At 35.7% G+C, this 27,902-nt stretch overlaps 1 protein-coding gene across 5 annotated transcripts in view; it reads right to left on the bottom strand.

Annotated features, from left to right (window-relative positions):
- Positions 1-146: 146 nt before the first annotated feature.
- Positions 147-27,902, bottom strand: part of LOC145941191 (cell adhesion molecule Dscam2) — a 224,625-nt gene continuing 196,869 nt past the window's right edge. For 4 of the 5 annotated variants that reach the window (XM_083047129.1, XM_083047128.1, XM_083047132.1 and 1 more), the window contains 15 exons: positions 21,986-22,291; positions 19,918-20,217; positions 17,153-17,284; positions 15,226-15,365; positions 13,729-13,892; positions 11,547-11,761; positions 9,857-10,450; positions 8,319-8,582; positions 7,521-7,975; positions 6,712-6,979; positions 6,372-6,530; positions 6,071-6,225; positions 2,604-2,823; positions 1,947-2,037; positions 147-1,541 (listed from right to left, as the gene is read on the bottom strand). In XM_083047129.1, coding sequence (XP_082903255.1) covers positions 1,277-1,541; positions 1,947-2,037; positions 2,604-2,823; positions 6,071-6,225; positions 6,372-6,530; positions 6,712-6,979; positions 7,521-7,975; positions 8,319-8,582; positions 9,857-10,450; positions 11,547-11,761; positions 13,729-13,892; positions 15,226-15,365; positions 17,153-17,284; positions 19,918-20,217; positions 21,986-22,291 — 3,728 coding nt within the window. In that variant the 3' untranslated portion in view covers positions 147-1,276. The remainder of the gene's footprint in view (positions 1,542-1,946; positions 2,038-2,603; positions 2,824-6,070; positions 6,226-6,371; positions 6,531-6,711; positions 6,980-7,520; positions 7,976-8,318; positions 8,583-9,856; positions 10,451-11,546; positions 11,762-13,728; positions 13,893-15,225; positions 15,366-17,152; positions 17,285-19,917; positions 20,218-21,985; positions 22,292-27,902) is intronic. The other variant, XM_083047131.1, reaches the window with a different exon arrangement.

The raw sequence follows: 27,902 nt of genomic DNA, 5'->3' as shown, positions 1-27,902 counted from the left end.
GTGTCGCGCGATAAATGACACATGTAAACCTGCTACGATGCTTTTCAGTCTCTTGTAAGTAAGATGAAACGACACCGACGACAACGACGAACGAGCTGGCTTTTATTGCATTACATTACTTCCCCTTTTCGCTTCAAACTCTAACATTCTTCGTGAAGAAGTGGAAGATCGATGGAAAATACGTTTTTTTCTTCATTTTATGCGATGAAAAAATGCTTGATCGGATTGTAAATGATCGGAATGACACTGGAAGACAAAGGAAACGCTCAGAAGTCGCGTATTGCTCGCTTCGATATGCATGTATAAATCTCGTTAGACTGTTTGATAAAGTCTGGAGAACGATTCGCGGATATCTTGGTCGATTATAAATTTTTTCACAGTCGTTGGTCGTTTTATACGTAGTAAGATGGCAGTTACCATTAGAATTTTATAGTTTAATTACAGTCGTCGCGCGTTTTCGCGTTTTTATACTTTCGCTATTGTAATAATTACTGTAGGACACTGTGAAATGTATATGTGTGTATCTGTATATGTGTGTGTGTGTTTGTGTGTGTGTGTGTGTTTGTGTGTGTGTGTGTTTGTGCATCAGTGGCGAGTATTCGTGTAGAGATCGTTGCCGGAGGGAAGAAATCCGAGGTGGATGCAGATTACGCCGCCATTTTAACTAACTAGGATTATTACACGAAGTGGAATAAATGTGGCAGTTTTTTTGCGAATTGTCGTCGACTTCGCGATATCGCCCGTATCGTATAGTCTTGCCACTATATAGAACAAACAACAATGTAGCTCGAGCCGTTCCGCTCAGCGACATAAAACCTTCGAAGTTCCACCGAGTGGAACCAAACGGCAGCTTATATAGACTCTTTCTGTCTCTTATTAAACTTAACTTCGTTATAATCAATCTGCCACAGTGAGTGTTTGCCTAATCATATTAACGCGCTTATATACTTAAATCCGATCCGAGACAAATAATCTCGATTGATATTATTTTTTTCACAAAAACCGGTCGAGGCTCTCGCGAAACATATCATCAAGTTGATAGAGAGACGTCATTCAGCGACGCGTTTCCATCTACCAGGAGCAGAACTGAAGGAATTAGTACTTAAACGACTGACAGGGCCGAACGCGAGGCGCCAATACAAATTAACGAAACGACGGACCGCGGCTTACATAAATTTTCGCGTGGTTTTCCTTTCTCATTTTATCTTTTTTTTGTTTCTTTTTTACTTTATGACAGGAGGTTCTCGTATATCTCATCGGAGGCTTTTATACGTATTTACACCGCGATTACAAAGTCACGGACGTTTCGTTGGCTGTTGTGGCCGCGATCAAAGTCGCATTCGGCCTCGCTTAGCTCAAACGCGTCGGAGAAGCCCGAGGGTGGGTCCAGCTTGGGGACGAACAGGTTTCCTGATCCGTCACGCTCCTGCTCCCGATTGGCATAGGAATTGCCCGACTGGTGCTTGGGATGGCCAGACCCGGCGATTGACCCGAAGTTGGCACGGGCCTCCTCGCCGGTATAACGCGCCAGCTGTAACATCCTGAACACAAACAGTGCTTTTTTATCTTCGCTACGTATGTATGTAAGGAAGACATTTAATTTGTAACTTAAGAGTGACATATGTATGCTTTATATTTATTATATATGTAGTTAATTATACAAAATATCTTGTAAAAAATGATACAGAAAAAGATAATATTTTATATGAACATGTAGAATAAAAATTTTTTTAGACAAGGTATTGTTTTCAAAAAAATTGACTTTGACAATTGAGGAATTAATTATATATTATGATTTTAAATGACCTCTAATGACCTTGTATTATACATATACATTATTGAATTTATCGACTATTAAAATATAAACATTTTGTCTATTAAAAAAAACAAAGTTTACGTAGATACTTGAGAAAAATGAATTATATTGTTTAACAACAGATGCTTACTTGGGTCTTCCCCTTCCAGGAAACGATTTTCTCTCAAAAATCGGTGAGGGTTCTGTAGACGTGCTAGATTCTGGTCCATGGTACAGGAAGTCTGCAAAGTAAATGTTTCTCCTTTGTTTCATTCTTTTACCTCGTCAAACAATGAATGATTACAACGGTCACAGTGCTCTCGCACGATGGTCATCTTCATCGCAGCATAAGTCGATTTTGAATGACAAGCAAAATTCTGCAATTAAGGAAGCTAGTCGCATGTACATACATACGTGTGTTAAACAAAATCGGGAAAACAAACAGCGTGCACGCGATTATATTGTGGTTCTCGAATTTTTGTGTGTTCGCGATACCGATAGAACCAAAATATCCGTACAAAGAAACAACAATAATTACTCGTTGTCTCAGAGAACAGAAGCGGGAAGTTGGGATCTTTCGGAAGTAAAATCCGCACAGCGTAGGATCTCTAATGAAGATACATCGAAAAAAGCGGAGATCTATTTCTGGATTCAGAAGCTGTTTTTTGCTATTCTACTGCTACACTTCTGAGGAGATAAAAAGAGAGAGAGAGAGAGAGCGAGAGAGAGAGCGAGAGACACAACGCGAAAGAGAGAAAGAGAAAGAGAGACAGAAAGAGAAAGAGAAAGAGGTGAAAATATTGCATACTGTGGACGCGCGAGTCGGCCGCAGATGCCGAGTGGTGCGAATCGACGAGGTGATTGGAAGACTCGGTTCGGCTGCTGGTCCCGACTTCCGTGTCGCTGTCCGAGCCCAGGGTGTCGTACTCCTCCGACTCGGACTTGCCCTGACTGACCTTGTGCGCTTTGTGCAACGGCGCAGAGGACGAACGGCCTCCGCGCACCTTAGTGTACCGGTTGCAATCCGACTGCAATCAGACGGAATTGGTTTCCATGAGATGGCGCGCACGTCGGCGCGGCCAGTAGGCGCGTCTCGTTTCCCTTGAAGGTCTCTCAATCGGATCGAGAAGCGATCGTTCAGATTAGAGCCCGTTATCGAGATTCGTGACCTCAAGATTTGTTCCGATCTGGGTATTCGATAGGGTATTAATAATTTAGCCTGTCAAAAGATTACTGCTCGCGCATGAGCAGTGAGGCGACGTCGCGACAACTCGAGAGCAAACGTGTTCACCTACGATTCACCGATTCAGGCGGCAACAGACGCAATTTAGAATCAAAAAGAATTATACCATGGGTGTTCACGAAATACATAAACAAACTTTTAAAGCGTTTTCCTCACATCAAAGTAAAGAAAAAGGATATATATGTATATGTACAAGGTGCATTTTTAAAGTAAAGTCCGTTTTAAAATAAAAAAAAAGATCTTAACATAAAAAAATAATTTATTGTAATCAAAAAACTTCTACAAGCTTACTTTATTTTTTCATATAATCACCATTGACTTCCATTCATTTTTGATATTGTTTCAACAGCTTCCTAATTCCATTATTGTAAAAGTCCGCCGCCTGTGTCTTGAACCAGTTAGTAATGCCGTTCTTTAGTTCGCTTTGATTTTAGTTTTTTAGTTCGTTTTAGAAAATTGAATAAACAATTCTGAAACCGTAAACCGCTGATTTTCAATAATTTTTGTATTCATTTCTTCCATTAAACCTTCTGTCATCATTGGTGGGCGACCGCTACTAGACTCTTCGTCATGAACATTTGTTTGTCCTTCTTTAAACAAACGACACCGCATTGCCTAACTTTACTGTCACTCATAACATTTGATCCAAAAATCTTACAAAGTTGTCTATTTAATTAACGGCGAACTAAAGAACGGCGTTATTAACTGGTTCAAGACACAGGCGGTAGACTTTTACAATAATGGAATTAGGAAGCTGTTGAAACAATATCAAAAATGAATGGAAGTCAATGATAATTGACTGTGAAAAAATAAAGTAACCGTGTAGAAGTTTTTTGGCTATAATAAATTATTTTTATATGTTAAGATCTTTTTTTTAATTCAAAACGGACCTTACTTTAGAAATGCGCCTCGTATATACCCATAATAAAAAATGTGAGGTGAGGTTAGGTTAGATTTCCGGACGATATCGTATAATGTCACAAGCATTATTAATAACACATTGGCATGTAGCATTTCTTCGTTAGCAATAAGTTGCAAATAGACGTTTTAAATGTCCCCATAAATAAAGATCTAGCTATCTTCAATCAAATGACGGCCATTTTGAACATTTCTTATGAGTTTATTTATGATTATTTAATAATAATTAACATAAATTTTGTTTTACTATAACTTCCCAATCACTCATTTTTTTTACTATGTGTATATATAAACTTTTGTATATATAAAAACTTTATTTTGACGTGAGGAATACATTCTAGAAGTTTATCCAAACATACTATATATACATACATATATAAAGTAGATTTACAAATATTTGGATTTAAAAAAAATAAAATTTATATTTTTTAAAAAGCCAAATATTTGTAAATGTACTTTTTCTATGTGTGTAAAAATTGGATATACATATATATATTTAATTTTACAAACATTTTAATTATTGTTTGACGGAAACTGAGATATAAATTATTGAATTAAGATTTAAGATCAGTTCTCTTTCTCTAAAACCATATTCTATTTGTTATTAGTTATTTGTGCGTGAATATACAAAAAACTTCTTGTGTTATTAATCTTCTCTATTTTTCTCTACATATAACGATGTAATAATATAACGATTTATTAATAAACGACAGATTTATTAATTGCATATATCTTCCGATATATATGTATAATTTATTTTGCTTTCTACTTAAATATAATAATGGAGGGAATATGTTAACGAAGTATGAGAGAGAGTGTGTGTGTGTGTGTGTGTGTGTGTGTGTGTGTGTGTGTCACCGTTTTTCTACAGAAACTCTATTCTACTTCGTCAATGTAGGAGCCGCGAGAGCAATGCGATGAATCATGAGAGTTTTGTGCTACAGCTAGCAAAGAGGTACGGCGTCGAGAGATGCGGAAATGGCGAACAGCGTTCGATAGGGGTCAAGACTGCGCTCTAATCGATATCGCAACTCCTCGATTCGCGAATTCGTCACAGCTGCGAAACGAAACGAGATGGGACCAGCAGTCGCAACGATGTAACAATGATGAAATGCTAATTATTACTAACCCTCTTCGCGATTTTTCGTCGTTGAGAATGAGAGAAAAGCTCGCATTCTCCCGAATTATAATATAATAAAAAAAAGAGTCAGGAACATTCGTGCGCGCGAATTAAAATTCGCGTAATTACGTCACACGTTGCATCGATCGTGCGCGGGACGCACGAGAAACTCACACCGAGCATGCGAGTGCGAATGACCTAAATATTCACACAGTGGCGGGTCGCTGAGAGTCGCCGACTGCGTGGTTAGGATATAGGGTGATTCGGTGCACTGATCAGGATGCGCATGCAACTAACGTGAGCTATAACAAAGCTGGGAATATATGAGAGTGAATGATAAAAGCGTTGATATATGTATATGCCTCTTTCTTTCCGCACGTTCAACGTTAAAAAGCGAATAAATTTATATTTACAGAAACGAAACTTTCAAAATCACAGCTTGTACGTTGAAAAAGCTCCAAATCACATAATTTAATATTATATATTAAATTAAATAGTTACAATATTACTATCTATATAAGAATATACTATATTATATATAGTATTAGTATATATAATTATTATTATATAACTACATAATTGAATTATTATTATACAATAATTAGTATAATTTAGTATATATAGTTATTCTTTCCCTATTGTGTGTGTGTGTGTAGTTATTATACTATATAACTATATTATTACTATATGTATACAATAGTTAATATATATAGTATATAGTTATTTTTATATGTAGTTATTATCATATAACTATATGAAGTTATTACTATTTATACATAGGTCACTATTTCTGTGAAATAAAGCGAAATTTTCGCTCTTCCGATTTGCCAAAAGAGTTGAGAAAAAATTTTCGAATAAAATAAATTCTCGAATAAATTCTAGATATAAAAAATATATAGAGATATAAAAATAGAAAGATGATGCGATGAAATAAAAACGTGCGGCGAGGAGGCGAGTAACTCTAATAGCGATACAAGATCTCGGCGGACGATACCTCTCGTAACTGAAGGGTATCGGCAGTGGAGAGACGAGGGTCGTGATAGACAAAGGTTTGAAGAGGCGCGGCAGAATTGCAGCGGCTGTCGCCTCCTGCAGGAACGCTTTCCTCTAGCTGGAACGTGGCGTACGGGTAGATATCTTCCGAATATTCTACAAGCATGTTCAATTCCGATTGGTTAATAATTTTATATTGGATTATACTCGTTTACCCCTTTCTTAAATCTATTCTCTATGCTTATCGCTATTGGTTTAGAAAAAAATAGAGAGAGCTCAATCTCTCTTATCTCTCATCTCACCTGGTATTTTTTCTAATGTAGCCATCTCGTGAATCGGTGAACGAAGCGGCTTACGTACGGTGGCGTAATACTGCTCGCGCTGTTCCATGTTCTGTTTATTGTCTAAGGCGGCCGCGGTTTGAGCGTCGTGCAGACTCCCGATGTCGCCCATAAAAGGACCTGCGTTATATTGTGATTCTATTACAAACTTATTTTACATATTTACATAATAAAAGTTTTTGTATTTGTTGAAAAAATTTTTTCAATAAAAATATTTATTAAAAAAAATTCTTTTATTATTTTTTTTGCAATTTTGTAGTTTTGAAAAATTTGCGTATGTATGCATTTTTTGGACTCTAACGTTTGCGGAAGCAGTAAAAGACAGCGCCGGCCGCGGCTATGATCGCGAACGAGCTTAACACCAGAGGTACAATGAGCTTCAGATCCGAATAGTTGTGCTGGGGTATGTAATGATCGATCTCGATGGCGGATATAGTCGTGCTAATATGCGGCTGCAATGTCGTTATCTTGTACTCGGCCACCGACGAGCCGGCATCGTTGTGTGCCCTTATGCGAATGTCATACGTGATCCCTGGTTGCAATTCGCTCAAAGTATATGTCTTTTGCACCTGCACAATGTGCAAACAAATCGTGTTAATAATTAATCGCAGTTGTATCTTAAAAGAATTAATAATAGACATAATATATATATTACAGAGAATACTATATACAGGTATTTATTTTAAAGGTTTCCATCCTGTTTATTTTGTAAACAACTAATTTTTGCGAAAAATGCCAAAAGAGGTCATTTTGTTTTCGAGAGGGAAGTATAAGTACGATAAATGCAACAGTATTGCTTCATTTTTCTCGTAGAGGTAGTTATCCCTTTAAAAATCTTAAATAGCAATGGAAATTGAGTGGCATATCATTTTAAAGGTTTTTTGATTCTCTTTACAACCGTGTTCCTTTTTTTAATTTGAGTGAATATTTTTCGAGAAATCGTACTTGGAAGTTTTTGGTATAAAAAATTTTATAATTATATTTTACATTATAAATATATATAAATAAATATAATTTTTAATATTATATTATATAGTATTACATTGTATCGTAATATATATTGTATATAACATCACAATACACACAGCAAAATAATATATTTCTAGATACCTCTATATTATTCGAGACTAGCGTCCATATGTTCTCGCTACTCTTCTTGTACTCGAGCTCAAAAAATGTTATGGGACAACCTCCGTCGTTCCATGTGCTGAGGTGCAGAGTGATCCATGAGACATTAACTGTGACAAATTTGTCGCCAGTACCGGGCGAATCGTCCGGCTTCGAGCCCTTCGTAATAGCCTTGACGATCTCGCTGGGTCTACCCATGCCGATGCGATTGTACGCCGTCAGGTACATCTGATAATTGTTGCCGCACCACAGCCGCGATAGGACGAAGCTGCTCACTTTGTGCGATACTTTGAATTCCTCCCATTCGCCCGACTCGCGTTTGTAGTGCAAAATGTATCCGCGGATCGGCGAGCCACCATCGTCGCCATTCTTCCATTGCACATTGATGGAATTGCTACTGGTACTGGTCGCGTGTAATAATGGTATTGCAGGTGGAACTGAAAGCGAGACAGTATTGATTTAAGGATCGTGCCTTGTAGACACATTACGATCGTATGTTGTAAGTTCCTTGAGGAAGAACCATTCTGAGATGTTCTCTTCTTTTCCAAACGTAAAATGATAATGCAAAATACATAAAGTAGTACAACAGTTTTGATAAAGGATAGTACAGGATTATTCAAAATGATTTATCTGATTTTAAATGACTATATTTTTGAAGTTTACAAATACATACATAATGATTAGTGATACATCAACCGAAAGAAAAACTGTCCAAGTTTTATCCCTCATCTTATAAGCTTTTCATGCGTGATTATTTTACAGAAATTAACCAGCATTTACCTTGTATAGTTAAACGATGAGTTATCTGATCGGAACCGTGACGATTCTCCACGAAGCAAGTATAATTTCCGCTGTCCTCTCGATGGAGATCAACAATTTGCAAGGATCCATTGATATGGAGGGACACCCTGGCGGATGGCTTGACTATCTGACCCCATTGCTTCCAGATAATAGATGGCTTGCCCACGCTTTCGCAGGGCAACATCACGTCTTGCTTCCACGGTACGATAAGTACGGTACCGAATGAATATATGGCGGCACGAACTGTAATAAAGTATACCAAACGAAAACCTTATTCCTTGGGGAGAACAAGCTGAATAAATGCGATAAACGCGATCATCTAAGTTAGCTTGTATCAACCGCGAGGCAAATTCGAGAAAATATTTCTTCTGATGGAGAAGATTTAAAGTTCGCGAAAAAGAGCTTTGCGAGAAACTTTCAAGATTGAAGGAGAAATAAAAAGCACGCGTCTCTCATTAACAAACATAAACACTCGATATTTTGTTACTCTAGTCGGCTGCAGACAATTCACTTAGCTCGTGAAAACGGATGTTTATCCGAATGGAATTAACGGATGCAACTTTTGTAACTAGTTCAATTTGTGTCGAAAGATAACTTTTGTAACTAAAAGTTTCGTGACTGGGGTGAATATTCGATATACCAATCACTGTCGCATTTTTGTACAAATTTCTAATTATATTACGAGTATATCGACATCACTCAGCGATTATAAATAAAATTTTACATACTTAAAAATTGTATTCTCAAAATAAGAGAACTGTATATATTATTAAATCCTTCTTATTATTCTTAACAGATATTCTTAAGTATTTCTAGAATATTTTCTAAAACTAAGAATATATTTTTTGTTAATAATGGTCATATGTTTTTTTATAGAGATCGTTCCTTCGGCGTTATATACTTATAGTCATATTGTTGCAGCAATGTATATGATTATATACTATTGCAATTTACAGTGCAATGTAGTATTTGTCATTGAATTGGTTTTAGTTAATTAGAAGAATTGATAAAGTTAATAAGTGACTCGGAAAAGAAGATTTAAGCAACTTAAGAGAAGTATTTACGAGTAAAGGATGGCGCCCAATTGAACACACTGTTTATTAATCATTTGAACACTTATTGTTAATCATTTGAGTTAATCATTTGACTTTCTGATTGCTAGTCATCCTAGGTCGAGTAGTTGTGTCCAATTGCATTGTGTCCATTTGGCTTCTCCCATAAGTAACGCGTAAAATAACCTAATTTAATCATTCAGAACTCAAGGTCCTGTGTTTTATGCTCGCTCTACATGTACGATGTCGAATGTCGATACTATCTTTCTTTGTCTATGTGCCATGTGTAAAATAATGTACTTTTTGTAAAAATAAATCCAATTTCGCCTACATTTTTATAAATTAGGAATATTTGATACTAATCTTTAGAGGATTCCCCTCTTAAGGTAAAATAATTTTGGCGCCTATATTAACATATATATTAATGTATATATTAACAATTAAAATAGAAGATAATTTCTTTACCTTCACTGGAGGGTGAGATTGTGACGGACGAGGTCTGGGAGCCCTCGCCGACCGAGGTGACCGCCGCGACGGTGAATTCGTACTGGCTCCTTTTGTGCAAATCCTCAGCTTGGTAATTGGTCTGATACGGCGGTAGGGTCCTCCTGTGCCATTTACTTTCCGGCCCCAATCCTCGAATATGCACATTATAGGCGGTGAGATTGCCGTTGCTCTTCAGAGGTGGTTGCCACGAGACAATGACGGACGTGGCCGAGCTGGCGACAGCTTTGATGTTAGCCGGCGCTTCCGGCAAGTCCTCCTCGGTCACACAATACAATGGCGATGAGGCGACACCGTCGCCCGCCCTGGTGGAAGCCAGGACCTGGACCGAGTAGTTCATGTACTTCTCAAGCCCATGGATCATCACCGTCAGAGCGTTGGTAATTTTCATTTCTGGTTTGGTCGACTCCGCCAGCGCGTCTGTGCTCTCCCACATGACCTTGTAACCCCTCAAGATCCCATTCAGACTAGAGTCGGGCGGAGAGTCCCAGGAGACTTGTAAGGACGACGACGAGAGCGCGGTGCAGCGAACGTCTTGTGGAGAACTGCTAGGGACTGGAAAGATTCAAGGTTTCACTAAGTATCTACAAAACGATTTCTCACGCGTTCAAATATAAGTCATTATTTGATACTGCTTGATTTATGTTTATTATTTCGATAACGAAGCATTTGCAACCATATGTTTATATAAACATTTGTTATTCTTTTTTATCCCTCCCCAGGATCACACTCACAAATTTTTAAAACATACTTTTGACTCATCCTATATAGCAATACGATGGATATTCGTTCGTAGGTTAGTTTTAATAAAAAAATTATGACTCTAAACTAGAAATATTTTTACGATTTCAATAATCTGAGAAATATGAAGGATACAACTCATGAAACGTATCGCATTTAAAAGGTCGATGGCATATTCGAGAGCAACACATGACTATATGCATGGAATATTTCAAAAACGTATTCGCACGGAAAGTTAAAGGGGTTCGATGCCATCATCGAAAGAAGGAGGGGGAGAGGAGGGGATCGAAAATATCGGAGTGCACTTGGAAGTTTCGTCGAGTTCGCGACGCGAGGATCCGACGGGGACAGGATTAAAGAAGTTATTCGAGAATGCGGGGAGAGGGAAGGGATGCCGCATCTGAATTTATTATTTATACTGAAAGTCGCGCGATCGCGACTGCACGAGGTCGGTATTCATGACTGAAATTCGCGATAGGCTCGCGAGAGAGGCGCGAATATTATTCCATTCATGAATTCTTAAAGATATTCGCGACACGAAAATAGACCTCTACACGAAAGGGCTCGCTTAACCGAACGTTCGATCCCGAGCTTGCGAATATTAGATTAGATTACATTCAAATAGGTTCGTGCTTGAAATATATTATACATTTTCATCAATTCGCGATAGAATTTATATGCTAGCATGAGATAAAATGCACTTTGATCGCTTCATTATAGGACAAAATTAAGTCTTAAAATAACGTCGAATGATTTAAACGAGGTTGATTTGATACCATTATCTAGATTCGAGAGACAGACGTTTTTAGTAGACTATTTTAAATTCTATAACTGGTTAATATAAAAATGCGGGCAGAATGTTCAAACTTGGAGATAGATATTGGTCGTGTTTTTCACAGTTTTCACTTACCATCTTCGAGTGTTGACGCCACAACTTCCTGCGTCATAGGACCGGGACCGAGGGCATTGAACGCTTGAACGATCACACTGTAACGCGTGAACTTCTTCAAGTTCGTCAAGTGATGCTGCCGTCCGGGCATAGATGTTCTTGCTAGACCGAGAGCGACGCTCGCTGTCGAGATCCGTCTTTCCACGGTTTTGTACGTGTATTGCTCCTCCCCCAACCTGAATTTCGCGAAAGTGTTCGTTACACCTGGCTGATGTGATTAATTAGTTTTGCTAGAAGAGTGTCAAGTGTCTCGTTTGAACCCTAAACTCTCTAGGCAAACTTTTGGAGAACTTAATATTAGATTAGAAAAGAAAAAAAATGTGAAACTATTATCATATAGATTTATATATCAACGTAATATATATGTATATATATACTAACTTGGCAGAAAATAATGAGATGCAAACTCTTAAAGTTTCTATCTATAATTTGTTCTTCAAACATCTATTTCTTTCATTATCTATTTCAACTTCAGACTCTCTGATTAACTCGCGACAAAATAAATAAAAGGACCACGCACTAATTATATGAAAAAAATGGCCGCCGTTAAAATCGACCAAAACAATGGAAAAGTGTACTTTGTGTGATGCTGATCAAAAGTTCAAATGAGCACGACCTTCAAGATATGCTAGTTTTTAAGTTACGAGCTCATAAATGTAATATTGGTGCGGGCTCATTTTTGTCTAAAAATACTAACTACAGTCTGTAAGATATTAAATTAATTTTCTGAAAGAAATATCATCTGACAGCTTGCGTTTTATGTATCACGTAAAAGTAAAAAATGTCCACTTTCAATATTAAAAAAAAAAATGTTATATTGAACAATTCGCATTTACAGAAATATCAATATAAACAATCTTATATTTTCATAAATAATCTTTATATCAATATTAACAAGAAGGGGCGACAGTCAGTTTTCGCCTTTAGCACTTCGCGTTGTGCCACGCGCCTGAGCGTGCCAACTTTAGGCGGTCTGATTCGTTAAATATAAATGCTTATAATTCAAAAATTATTATAGTTTCGACATTTTAGTATTAGGATTTTCATCTTAAAATGATCAGGAATCTATTCTTAAGAATTGATCCGATCTTTACGGGACACCCTAATGTATAAATTGTATGTAATATAATATATTAGACAACACAGCGCTGCGCGCGCGCCATTGTCCAATTTCATGTAATGATTTTATATAATTTTATTTTGAACAACTGTTAAAATGTTAATCCTCGCGATGACAGCTCGAAGCTACGAATATAACGCACAACGCGAATCGAGACAGCCAATGAGCATCGCGGAAAAGCGACAACAATAAACTTCAATATATGCGAATATCGACTTTACATGCCTTTTTTAGAAAAGGAGAATTTATAATTAACCATTTTTTGTACACATTACTTAAAACTTAACTTTACATTTATTCTATTTTAAGTTACTATGTTATAGTTATAGATCGTTTAAAGTGAACTTCAGAATAGCATAATTAAAATAAATAAAATTCTGTGTCAAGTTTGATTTATTTTGTCGCGAATTATAGATAGTTTGAAGGCATGATATATTAATGAATGAAAAGAATAAAATAAAAAGATAATGAATGAATGAATTAAAAAAAAAAAAAAAAAAAAAAAAAAAGAAAGAATAAAATAAATAAAAAAATAATAAAATAAATAAATGTCTGATGAACAAATTAAAGGTAGTAATTAAATTTAGTAGTGATTAAATTTAGTAGTGATTAAGAAAAACAGTTTATATACATAAATTGAAGTAATTTAGCAATAATTAAGAATAAGTTTAAATAGTGAAAAAATTGACTAATTCATGTAATAAACTAATTTGTAATAAACACAATTCGCTAAAGCCATGTAACAGAATGCAGAAAAAACAAATATGAAAAAAACGTGAAGTTTTTCGAGGATTTGTCAGCGTTGCCGTAGGCGAATAAATAACTGACCCCGAGATAGCTCGTCGTTTATTAATGGCGCGTGAATTCTACGGTATCAGCTCTATGGACGAGATCCAGGAAGTTGGAGTTCTGACAGTTGTCTGTGTATGTGTGTATGTATGTATGTATGTATTAGTGAGGAAACACAAACTCCTATCAGTCGGGACGCGTCGTTAAAATAACGGCGCCGTTTTCGGTCGTTACCTGTATTCCTTGTAGCCGACGTGATAACCGAGTATCTCGCCGTTCCATAAATCATGATCGGGCGGATCCCAAGTGACGTTGAATTCGGTCGAGCTGATGGGATCCACTTTGAGATTTCGCGGTGGTCCACCTGGCTTCTCTCCCTCTGTTGTCGTTTCTAAAATCTATCGAGAAACCAAAAAAGTTCTCCAATAAAACAAACAAATCCGATATCATTAACTTTTATCGCTATATATCCGTCTTATGAATTTCCATTAAATGTTTCAGAGACACTATACCGAAAATATTGCAGCAACGTATACCGGTTATATTGCAATTTATAGTGCAGTTCGATGTTTAGATGTTCACTAAATGGACTTACTTTATTAAAAGAATTTAATAGATGAAATTAATAACTGGTTTCGAAAAAGAAGACTTGAACGACTTTAGAGAGTGTTGACAAGTAAGTAACATGTAATATAATCATTTTTTAATCTAATTTAATTATTCAGGATCCAGATTTTGTGCCTCATGTTTGGTATTTTTATTAGCAATGTGTGCTATCGGATCTCGCCCAAAATAAATCTCATTTCGTCTACATTTTTATAAATTAGGAATATTTCATACTAATCTTTGATTACCCTTTTAAAAAAAAAGATTCTTTTATTTTAAAACAGGATACTCTATATATAGGGCCAGTTTTATTATCTCCTGTTAACTTAAGCGGCCGTTTAAATTTAAGAATTGCCAACTGCAAAGCACAGACATCTTATTGTAAATGTGGGTAAAGTTGGTTAGTTTTAAGCTTTGCAGGCTATTCTTAAATTTAATCGGCCGATTAAAGGCGCATTTGGGGAGACGCTATTAGCGCTGACAGCGTCGTTCTATTTCTGTTACTTACTAAAAGTTGAACAAGGTCATAGCACGCTAATAGCGCTAAAAGCGCGCTCTCCGAATCTAGCCTAAGTTAACCGGAGATGGTGAGACTGGCCCTAAGTGGGAGAAATTCTTAAAATGGGAATACAATTTTTTCAGTGTAGTATTTAAGAAAAAACACACGTGAAAAGAAGCGAACAATCAATGGATACAAAAGGAATTCGGTTGGATGCGTTCGATATTCTGCTTCAAAGCGTCGCGTTGTGCCGGAAGTACCGCAACCTGTTTCCTTAATCGCGCGAATTCTTCTTCGTCGAAAGGAAAAGAAATGAATCGATATACCTGAAGGAGCAATGCGGCGCAATTTAAATCCAGGCCAACGATGCGGTCCATCCGAGAGGTGACGGACGGAGAAAGGGATTCGTTTCGGGATGAGAGATAGTTTTTTTACGCGCGCGGGAATATCGATCGAGCTCGGTCACACACCGGTGTCCCAATTGTTTTAATTCTCGGGGTGAAGCGAGAACGAGCCACAGAGAGAGAGAGCCGGTGAGAGGTGTCGGTGACGAAACGAGCGTCGACGAATGCGACGAATTTGACTTGTAAATGTCATACTGCCGAGCTCTGGCCTACGATACCTACGTCGCTCGCTTGACTCCGACCCAGTTCGTTGTCCGCGTACATCCGGAACTGGTAAGTGACAGCAGGCCGCAGACCGCTCACGTGGCCGCGAGCACGTGTGCCCGGCACGGTCGTATGGAACGTGTGGTCATGCCATACCTCTGCAAAATTGAACGTCATCATTTCATCTCCCGTTTGAGAATCAACGACTGAGCACAGTCAAATCTCGGATAAAATTGCTGTTAATTTTCTACGCGATCGATGCTTGCTAATCCTCGCTCTCAAATATGTCAGATGTTATTAAATTGTAAGAATTCATATTTTGCTGTCATTTCTTCGATCAAAATTTTAAGAGGCTTCCAGATTCAAGGCTTCTTGAATATGTCATTAATTGGATATATTAGATTTTTCTCAACTTATTTAATCTTTGCTGATATGAATCTATAATTAATTAAAAGAAATGTGCCTAATATCAGAATTTTAAAGTTTCATATTTTCTAGAATAATAATTGTGAATTTTAAATTAATTTTAAATTAATAACTGTGGTTACGCGGATTTTTAACTGTAATAAGTAAACAAAACTTTTTTGATATAATCTTTCTTTTTTGATTGGAAGTAAAAAACATGATAATTTCCGAAATTGGGCACATTATGTTCCTAATATCGTACACTTCATTCTTAACTTTTTACAACCTAGATCTAGGCCCGTATTATGAGCTCACATTTATCTCTAGATGTATCTCTAAAATTAGAGGTGTCTCTAAAGTTAGAGAGGCCCGTATTATGAGCTCACATATATCTCTAGATGTACCTCTAAATGTACCACGATAATTGTGGCGATATTATGAGCGCAAATCTATCTCTAGATGTGTCTCTAAACGTGTCACGATAAATGTGGCGGTATTATGAGCACACATCTATCTCTAGATGTGTCTCTAAACGTGTCACGATAAATGTGGCGGTATTATGAGCGCACATTTAGCGGCGCATCTAGAGGAAATCGCCTAAAAACCTATTTTGTACCACATTTATAGCACATTTATGCTACTCTCGATAAATGTGCCCTTGTGTGGGTACATTTATTTGCGCCTCTAACTTTAGAGGCATATCTAAGAGATAGATGCGTGCCTCTAAAGTTAGAGACGCAGATGAATGTATGACTAAAGTCAGTTTATCTGCGTCTCTAACTTTAGAGACACATCTAAGAGATAGATGTAAGCTCTAAATGTGCGATAAATATATAATTGATTTTAGATGTACATTTATCTGCGCCTCTAACTTTAGAGGTACATCTAAAGATAGATGCGAGCTCATAATACGGGCCCTAGATTATAGGAAAAAATATTAATTTTAATTAATTAAAAAGTTATATATTTTTAAATATCAATATCAGGGGGTGTATAATATTAAGCAAGTATTCATGAAAGAAATATGGTTGTTCAAACAAGAATACAAAAGGCTACACTTTACCTTGTATTAATAAAATTTAAAAAACTATAATCTACTGCATGTATGTTAAAAAAAATATTTTTACGTATTTTTTCATTTAAAACGCCTACCTAAATACATACGCAAAAAAACAATACTACCTAAATACGTAAATCTAAATAAGTATGCAAAAATTTTTTAAACCAAAACTGAAATATGTAGTTTACACCTACACACTGACTACTTCCGTTTCGTTTACTTCCATAAGTAGACTAATGTTATCTTGCACAAAGGAGAAACAATTAAGACAGTTTCCAAGAGAGTGCAACATTTAGTAGAGAAATACAAGTGTATACGATATTAAGAAGATGTATGATATTGCTCGGTTCTTTTATATACTTCTTTTCTTTATTAATATTCACATAATTGGATAGAGTTTTACGTCTTATAATTAAAAGACTTTACTCGATTTTTTTAGTTAAAAATAGATTACGAATATACAAATATAAATACACTTACCTGACTCGGTTTTATACTCGATTATGTATTGGGTAATCGGACTGTTTCCGTCTTGACTGGTCGTCCAGCCCATATTGATATGGCGACTGCCTTTTTCGATCACGTGAAGATTCCGTGGGAAGTCTGGCGGTTCTATATTCAATAGCGATATAATTTTATGATCTTAATATTATAAATTTCGCGATATTCAAAATATTGATTCGTAATGAATGTTTTTATTATTAATATATATATCGAACATTATCTTCTCTCTTACATTTATATATGGATATGTATATGTATATGTATATACTAGCGTAGGCAAATTTATCGAAGAGTCTGTTTTCGTCCTTAAACAAGTACGGTGTTTAAACACGTTTCTACGTGTCTTCTATTCGAAACCTATTTTTGAGTGTAAATCAAGTTTTTAAACATGATAACAAGAAGAATCTATCAAACAATTCTATCAAACAATTTATGGCCAGCAAGAATAGGCCACTTATTATGGTCGTCACAAGGTAAAAATTATATATATAAAAGAAGATATACATATATATACATATATGTATATGTATTCTAAGAATATATGTATATTTCGTTATTATTAACTTTATATTTTAATAGAAGATTGACACACACATACACAATCGAATATAGCAACATTTCAGCATTTAATCTGCGATTTTTAAATCACATTAGTCATATCCAATTTTCGCCATGTGCTCTATTTAAAACATACTACTACGCGAAATTAGAGTTCGGTAATTAGTTGAAAATTTTCGCCTAATTCCGGAACAGAGCGTCAGCGTGCGTCACATCCAATGGAATAATTTTCGGTTATGGTACGATTGTCGCGTCCCACATTATGCATATTTCACCGGGTTATCCGGCGCAATACGTTCGCTTGAAGCGTATCTCTCATTTTGAAGAACATGTAGCTGGCTCATCTCTCTCTCGTCGCGCGTGTACTTGTGTGAACGTACATTAAATTAAATGGACGCGCGTTGTCGAGTGCCTGTATACATTACGATAATTACGTTCAGTGGAATAGCATTACGCACAAACATCCGATGCCCCGTAGGTATCATTGCGATAGTACGCTTTGCAATAATTTCATACTCTCCAGTGATAATCTGCTCAACAACGCGCAAATGATTATTATTATCACAATATAATGTCAATTTATTAATATCGTTATTATTTCCATTATCTCTCCGCGTAAGTATTGTTAAATTTCTTTCTATACACCGAAAAAATTGTATTTTTGAAGCAAAAGAAGGCTGTATATTATAAAATTCCTATTAACAGATGTTCTTAAGTGTTTGTAGAACATTCTCTAAAATTAATAATATGTATATTAGGTTGAGTAAAAAGTAATTTCGTACTTTGCGGATAGATGTCATTAAGAAAGAATATTTGATGTTAACTTTATTCTCTCATAACCCGACAAACATATATTACTCTAAAACGCTAAAGTAATTTCGTACTTTGCGGGTAGATGTCATTAAGAAAGAATATTTGATGTTAACTTTATTCTCTCATAACCCGACAAACATATATTACTCTAAAACGCTATGTTTTCCCGCGTATTTTAAGAGTTTATTATTTAAAATCGGTTCAGTATTTTTTATTTGGCGACTTTGTAAACATGAAGCAAAACAAGCAATATTTTCGGTGTTTAATGTTTTCTTATTTTCGCAAAGGGAAAAACGCAACAAAAACTAAAAAGGAAGATATGTGCTATATATGGAGAGGATGCTATAATCGAACGTGTGTACCAAAATTGGTTTGCGAAATTTCGTGCTGATGATACAACGTGTAAAAATGATAAGCGCTCAGGAGGCCGTTTTTGGCTGACGACGACCAAAACAAGACGTTCATTAAAAATAATACACGTTATACGACACGAGACATCGCACAGATAGTCTACGTATCTCAAAAGACTGTTGTGCAATGAACTAAATTATTTTTAAATATGAAATTTTGTCTTCGAATTTGATCTAAAAGTACGAAATTACTTTTTACTCAACCCAACATTTTTTGTTAATAACAAACCATCATATGTTTCTTTTATGCAGACCGTTTATTTGATGTTATATGATCATATTGATGCAGCAATGTATATGATTGGTTTAATTTACACCGATAATACACGTACTAAGTGTTATTGGCCAATTATAGCCAATTATTTCATTCTTTAGAGGAATTTTATTAATTAAGCCATTATATAGTATTGCAATTTACAATGCAGTGTAGTGTTTGTTATTGAATGGTTTTTGTTTATTAGAAGACTGGATGAGAGAAGTTAATAAGTGATTCAAAAAAGAAGACTTGAGCGACATAAGAAAAATGTTCACGAGTAAGTAATGTATAACATAATTTAATCGTTCGGGATCCAGGTCTCATGTTCGGTGTATATGTACCATGTCTAGCTATATCTGCTTTCTTTATGATTTATCTTTATTTGTGTGCTGTGAAATAATGTACTTTTTTGTTAATGTAAAAATCAATCCAATTAATGTAAAAATCAATCCAATTTCGTCTACACTTTTATAAATTAAGAATATCTGATACTAATCTTTAAAGGATTCCTCTTTTAATATAAGAGGATCCTTTTAGCCTATTTTAGAACAGAGTATTCTAAAAATTAGTGGCATATTCGTAAAATGAGAATACAATCTTTTTAGTGTATGTGTCAATTGCTGCTACAATTTTGCGATTTGATGTCGATGATTCTCTTTGTGAGAGGACATGTTTTGATGAGAATTTATCAGCCGTTTACGCACCTTGGATATAAAGGTGAATCGTCATCTCGTCGCGGCCATAAGTGTTGGATGCGATACAAAAGTATCTCCCGCTATCCTCGCGGCTAGTACTGAGGAAGCCGAGAACGCTGACAACACCATCGGTGGTATTGTCCTCCTTCAAGGTGTAACGATAGTCGGGAAGCTTTGGATCCAATTGAGAGCCGGCCTTCTTCCAGGCTATCTTTAAAGGATGGTCGCCCTTTGCCTCGCAACGTAGCGAGGCGTTTGAGCCTAGTCTCGCAGTCTGATTACGATGTTTGTCCACAAAATGCGCGGGAACTGCGCAATCAACGAATGATGCATGTGCACAGTAGATATAGAAACATATTCTGTTATCACAGTAATCACAAACTCAGGATAGTCAAACAAGGCTTTGCTTCTTGTTAAAATCGAATTTTTCTTATACGGTGCTAGTGGAAAACGATGGATTTGATCAGACCGACAAAGAATAAAAGAGATAATGGAGATGTATAAATAGGTCTAATCTATATATAAATTTATATAAGTCATACATTTTTTTATTTCTATATAGTACACTACTAAAAGAAAAATAGGGAACACTTTTTATATTCTAAAAATTAGGCTATTTTCAAATTCGGCGAAAAATCATCGTAGACATAAAATTAAAAAAGCACTTTAACGCTTGAAATTTCAACTTTAACGCGCTATCGGTTGATTTAAAAATTTTTTTCTATCTTCCTTGTTCTGTGCTTTAAAAAAGAACACATTGTTCTGTTCTTTAAAATTATGTATTTTTAACACTCGATAAAAAAATTTCTCTCGAAAAATTCAGCTCAAGTTTCATAAACTAACGCACACATTTTGGCTACAAAAAAACGGTATATTTTTAAATTTTCCTGCAATTTTTTTTTATTGAGTTACAGTAAACTAAACCTGTATTTTTTAGAAATGATGTTGATAGTCGGCGAAAAATCATAGTAGACAAAAAATTTAAAAAACCTTTTAAAGCTTGAAGTGTCAACTTTAACTCGCTATCGGTGATTTAAAAAAATTTGTTTATTTCCCTTGTTCTGAAAAATACAAATTTAGTTTCAAAATCGTATAACTAGAAAATCGCAATATTTACAATTGTTATTTAATAATTATATACATATATACTAGGGGGGCTCCGCCCCACTACCGCCTACGGCGGCCAACCCCCCGGGGGTGCTCTTTATATATTTGTTATTTCTTTTATTATTTTTTATTTTTTACCCTCCCCTTCCTTCCCCACCCTCTCCCTTTTCCCCTCCCCCTTTCCATACCTTCCCCTCTCATCATAATCCCAATTAAATATACGTTACAAAAAAACGTGACCGATTTCAGCTAATCTTTTTATATACAATATATGTATATAGAGTTATACTTAATTTCATAATCAAAATTTAGATAAAATTTGAAAGTTTAGAATATGTGCTAAAAAGGTAATAAAAGAGATTACAAAAAAAAATTTATACGAATCTCTTAATTTCTCATATTATTATTGAAAAAAATGTATTATTGAATAACTTTCACCAATAATGTTTGTTCTGAAAACTAAGAGAGATCTGTGTTTTGCGGAGTAAGTGTTCAGGCAATTTAATTATTTTATGAGAAAATATGTTCCCATTGCCTCAAAGGGATAAAGCTCTAATTGACTACATGGGTCAATCGTCACACTGTTGATAATACATGAAGCATCTTCGAAATCCAATTAGAGTTAATCGCCAATTAGTAGAGGGAACTATAATAGTTCTTCTGAAAGAAATTTTCGAGAGAAAAAGAGAGACATTTTTGTCTCGTAAAGCTGTAGTTAGCGCATTGAAGTATATTTTCACTAACTGCAAATGACAATTGGAAGATGTGATATAATGCTTTCGCTGTAAAAAAATGACATTTCACGTTATCAAATTTTCTTCTGACAATTATTAGACCATATAAAAAGGATATTACGTGCAGCGTTAAAAGGGAGACCATCGAATAAACCTTTTGTATTTCCACTGTTATAATGAAGAAACGAGATTTCGCGCTTAGTCTACAAATTACTTATATATAAAATTAAACGTACCATTGACGGTGAGGTAAACGACTTTACTGAGCCCGGCTCCAATACCGTTCACAGCCTCGCACAGATAAAAGCCCTCATGATCCTCCTGCACCCGACCGAACACCAGCGAACCGTTCGAGTGTATCCTCAAGTCTTGCATGTGCTCGTGACTGGCTATGTCGTGATAATCGCCCGGTTTTCTGCCGCTACCGCGTCGCCACGTGACCAGCGGTGGCGGAAACCCGTCCGCGTGGCAATGCAGGCTCAATCGCGGCATCCCCTCCGACGCACGGGCGTCCTGTGGTTCCACCACCCAGCGTGGTGGTACTAATCCACAATACGCGATCATTAATCGATTATACGGTGAATCCCCGGATAGCCGGCGGCTACTGCAACGACGCGATCCGGAAGTTGCTGTTTGCTCTCCGAAACCGTATTCCTTTATTTAACTTCAGATAAATTTGGGATTAAAACAAAAATTTCAATCTTCTCTCCTCTCAGCTAATTGATTTTATATGTATACATATAATATATACAGAATAAGTGATTATTCTGTTTCGAGGAGAATTTTCTCTAATCAACACGATTTTGTTTGCAGGTGTTGTGAAGAAAAGATTTCAAGGTCATGTTTGTTTTTTAAATAAAACCATATTTTTTCTCACATAAACTAATTCTCTTCATTATCGTATATATGAAAATACCAAGATAGAATTATAACGAAATCAATGGTATATGGGAAATTTAATAACTGATTTTGATATGTTGTGTGCCATAAAATAATATCAAATATTCATTATTTACTAAAATTCATTATTTACTAAATTGATAAAAATATTTATTCTTTACTAAAATATTTGCTAAATTTTTACAGAATAATAAAGCAGAATTGATTTATAACTGTTTTTATAGTGTTGCAAATATATATACATATATATATATATATATATATATATATATATATATATAATATGGAGCATTCCATATCAAGTGAGCCACTTTATTGCAAAAAACCGATCTTTTTTTCATTTTTAACAGCTAAATTTTATCCTTAACATTCCTACACTAAAACCTCTAGGACTTACAGAATTTCATTTTTTGCGGTTTAAAAATGGCACCTCATTCTATCTCGATATATCAGATATGTGCTTAACAATATGGCAGAACTAAAATCGCACAAAATGAATATATCATTTTAAATTTTGAAAATCTGAGCCCTGATTTGATATCAGCCAAAAACCCTTTGAGTTATATGCAATTTATACATGTAAAGTCCCAAACCCTTCGTCTTTCCTGTTAATGGGGTTAGAGAAAATATATCGGTTTCATAAAAAGAAAGAAAAAAACGAAGATCTTGAAATTTTATAAGTGTTTTTATCTGAAATAAAACAATGTTGATCATGAGATATCCTCTTCGAAATCCTTTATCTAAAAAATACTTTTCTATAAAACATCTTAGGATTTATTAGAGATGGTATAAAGATCTGATAACTCATTCTGTGCATATACACACACATATACAAACATATATAAAAGAATTAATTTATAAAAAGTAATTACGTTAAGCGACTATTAGGCTTTCAATCATGATGCGATATTGCATCTTATTTGCAATAAGATACAGAATTTGTCGAGAACAGAAACTCTTCCGGATATCGTCGCGCGACATTTCTCTGCTTTAAGCTTATTGTGCCGAGGCAAGAGTGAAAAGTTCCTGGGGGAAGAGAGGATTGGCCTACTGTAACTTCCTACTTTAGCTGCCACGAAAGTAAAGAGAAATAGGATTTGAAATGAAGAGAGCAAAAGAGAGAGAGGGAGAGAGAGAGCTGCAATATCCTCTTGGGATTGCGGATAAACGGTGCGAAACTTTTGCTGATAAAAATTACGGACTGTCCGCTATTTGCCTCTTTTTGCCTCTCTTGCTCTCCCTCTCTCTCTCTTTCGCTCTTTTTCAGTCTCGCGCATATCGAGACGGGGAAGAGAACGGATGGAAGAGAGAAACAGAGAAAAATATAGATTCGGAGGATAAAGGGAGAAAAACGTGTTTGCCAAACGTGCGCGTTGGATAAAAGATTTTTCCATCGGGGACAAATCATAAAATAATATCGATGATTAACACCGCGATAACCACAGAGAACAGAGCGGTACAAGTGATACGATAAATCGGTGCTGTGCAGATCCAATAGAGCGTATATGAAAGTGCACGATCAATTGTTAGGTACAAATATACACATAAAGTGCACAAAATACGTATCCCGCCTGACCCGAACGTTTGCGTATTTTATATATACATATATAAAATTATATATATATATATATATGTATATGCACGATATGCACCCATTTACATAATGTAGCATGTATTTATGCGCTCGCAAACAAATTATCCGTCCAATTGTAATTAATAATCAAAGAGTTGAGAGGATGAAGGATATTATATGCGCCGTATCATATTGTGAGTTACATGGAAAAACTTGTAATTTTCCATTTCAATAATTTCGTGGATAATAATTTTGTACGCGATATCATACAGTAAAATCGATAAAATCATGACGATAATAAAGATATATGTTTATAAAGACATATCACAATTTATTTTAGTTGATAAAGTGATAATTTAGAAAGCTGTTAGATTTTTTATCATAAAATTATACTTTTTTAATAGTTTTTTCTCTCTTTCTTTCTCTAGAGAGAGCAATGAACTTTTCTTCTTGTTAATTTAAATATTTTGACTTTGATATCTAAACTGATTGGCTATCGATCCCAACCCAATAAAAATGTATAACGTCCCCCTCAATTGCCTTCTTCCCCTCATTGCCGTAACGATTTCACATCAGAAACCAATTCTTTCAACAAACGTACGGATCAAACAGAACTGATTCGTCTCGATGGATTAGATAGATACGAATTTTCGGTGACGCGGAGAGAAAGGAAAGAAGACGGAAAGAAGAAACGGAACGAGGAAGAGGAGCGAGGGTCGCATCCAGTGAGATCGGTGTGTGCCAAGGGATTAGTGTGACGCCCAAGATCAAATAAGAGAGAAAAATAACTTGTGAAAAACGTGTCAGTGCAGATGCGTGTGCTGGGTGAAATGAACGTGACTCGGTGCTCTAAAATTGAACTACGAGATTGCTGCTGCTGCTGGCTCGTCTAACTCGCTGTGGCTCACATATAAGACTGTGCTATATATATATATATATGCGCAAAATCGAATTTTGTGAAGAGCGCCTACGTATTGGCTCCTTGCATGCAGTACATTTTTCATTCTAGATTACTGCGATCGTGTTGAATATGACAAGTGCGTGGACCTCATATCAACCGAAATTTTATTTCTCATTCTATACAAGGTGAGTCTATACATTTTAATGTTCTATCCTAAATATCTTTTTTCCTACATCTTTTACTTACAAAAAATGTTTCGAACAAAAGTTGTTTGACTTTAAGGGGACACAAGAGAGTGATGTTAATTTGTTTACAAGCACTTTTCATTACTTATTCAAATACAAAGTGCTTATAAAACAAATATGAGATCTCCCTAGAAGCACTTTCCTAGATACATCCTCCACACATGAGCATATTCCTTTTCAACAACTCTGAAGTTATTTCCACACAACCCTATCACTTTGATCATATCTACTATTTTCCGTGGTGAATAATCCATCTTGATTTTACTAAGTGATTTAATACTATTATGCAATAACCATTAAATATAATAAAAAAACACAAAATTTAATTTGAGCAAAAAGTAGCTCTCGACATTTGTTTGCGAAACACTAATATTTCAAAATTAAAAAATTGTGTAACTCATGAAAAAATCAAGAAAATCCTTAACTTGACGAGACTTACTTTTGTTAAAAAAAAATCGTGTTTTCATTAAAAAAAAACTGATTAGTGAATTTCTTGAAAGTGGTGCCATCTATAAATAAATTGATTTCGCTATCTGCCTTAAAATCAAACAACTTTGTGTGAAGCATATTTTTTTGGAAAAAATGTGGGAAAAAAAAATAATTAGGGTAGGACATTAAAATAGTCCACCCTATATATTTCCTCTTCTTTTATTTTACATACATTTTATTGTGTCTCTCTCTCTCTGAGCACAATGATTTCGCAGAAGATTCTCTCTCAAATTATTATTCGATCTCAAAATATTGAAAAAAAGATGCATTACTTTTCGCCAACACTCTTTCGTGACCAAAGAGTTGGGTACTGTTTTGCATTTGACACTCGCGAAATTAATGCGTTCAAGTTAATACGAGAGAGTATGCGATCGCAGTACTTAATTATCGCGATAAGGGGTAGAGAGAGGTGCGAGTTGGGACACGGTGCGCGCGTGTGTTGGATACATATCTAGATAGAAAATACGATATATATGCGGTGACCGCGTGAAGGGATGGCGGAGAGGCGAGGGGGTGGTGAGGTGATGGGGAAGGGTGAAACAGCGTTATATTATGCTGTGCTTAAGTGCGTTGGTGCAACGGGTTGCTGCTGGCTGGGCGGCTGCTGCTGCTGCGTCATTTCGCGCGTGTATCGTTTCTCTTAAAAAAAAAGGACTCTAGAGCTGCGTTTATCCGGACGATAGCGTTGCCCGCTTATCCCGAATAGCGAATTGTTCTTCTCGCGTATCTCCGTGAATATCCGGCTAGTGCGTAACATGTTTGCAGAAAAAATTCCCCACGCGACTCTCTCGCGTTTTTTAATGAACAAACTTTTCGCGTAGAAAAGTCATTTTTCTCCCTTGCTTTAATTCCTTTTTTGTAAAAAATTCAACTCTTATCTCAGATACTGATATATCTACGAAATGAAAAAAAGTTGCGTGTGTTAATGACATAATCTCAATTCTGAAAACTTTCAAACGCGATACGCATAGATAATATAAGAGAATATTACCTAGAATATCCTGGAGAGAGAGGATAGATCTGTCAGATAACAAAAGTATTGTATTCACAAATGGCTTTAAATAGAAATCGGTACTTATATAAAATTCTATGCTAATATTATAGAGAAGATAGCTATTGAGAATTATTAAATTCGATTTTCAAGTCAGATATTTTTCATATTTCTCACTTTCCCCTTTAGAACGTTTCATTATATTTCAATTAATCATCCAACCGAGCTCTTATCACAATCACTAATCACATCGCACATAATTGGCAAAAGACGCAATCGATGGAGAAATGTGTGGGAGATTTTTCCTATCAATATCAGCTTTGCGCGTAGTTAACAATACACGTACGCGCGTATGGTAGTTTCGTTTAACGGCATATGTGCCGTAATTCACATGGGGGGACGGATATTACTTTCACGCACAAAGCTAGTACTGTCGCGTTCGAATTTCGAGCGTGCGCGCAAACGCAGTCGATATTCTTCGTCAATATCCGGATATCCGCTGCAAAATCCGAGTGCACAGCCCTAGTGTGATTCCCGCATCATGCTACTTTTTGACGAACGGCTGCGGTGGCTGCTGCTGCTGCTGCTGCTGCGGTTGCGGCTGCGCTTACGTGACGACGATACGGCAACTGCGGGTGAATGGAATCGGAGGGTGACTCAGCATTTTAAATCGCGAATTTGTGTTCCATCATTCGCAATTTTTATTTCGCGAAATCCCGGGCGCCAGGGGAATAATTTTACACTCTACCATATCGTAAATTATTTGATTCGCGTGTTGTCACAGTTATTTGAAGAATGAAAATAACAGTAAATGACACTAAATGACAGTTATAATTAAACAGCGCAAAATAAAATTAAAAATATTAAAAAATTTTTTTAATTTATATTCTTTTTCGTTAAAATATGATCATTACGCTGACAGTGATGTAATGAGGAATATACAAGGTGTTTTATTTTAATCTTAATAGATAAATATAAAAAAATGCAATTTTAGAAAATGCTTTAAGCATAAGTTGTTAGGCTTTGAGAGAAACGTAAAATGATGTCTTTGTTC

Source organism: Prenolepis imparis, unplaced genomic scaffold (assembly GCF_030444845.1).
Source record: "Prenolepis imparis isolate NDT839.2.m4 unplaced genomic scaffold, iyPreImpa1.0 SCAF_9, whole genome shotgun sequence".
In the NCBI taxonomy this organism is placed as follows: Eukaryota; Metazoa; Arthropoda; class Insecta; order Hymenoptera; family Formicidae; genus Prenolepis; species Prenolepis imparis.
The sequence above is the reverse complement of the archived record's forward strand: the minus strand, read 5'-3'. Positions and strand labels throughout refer to the sequence as shown.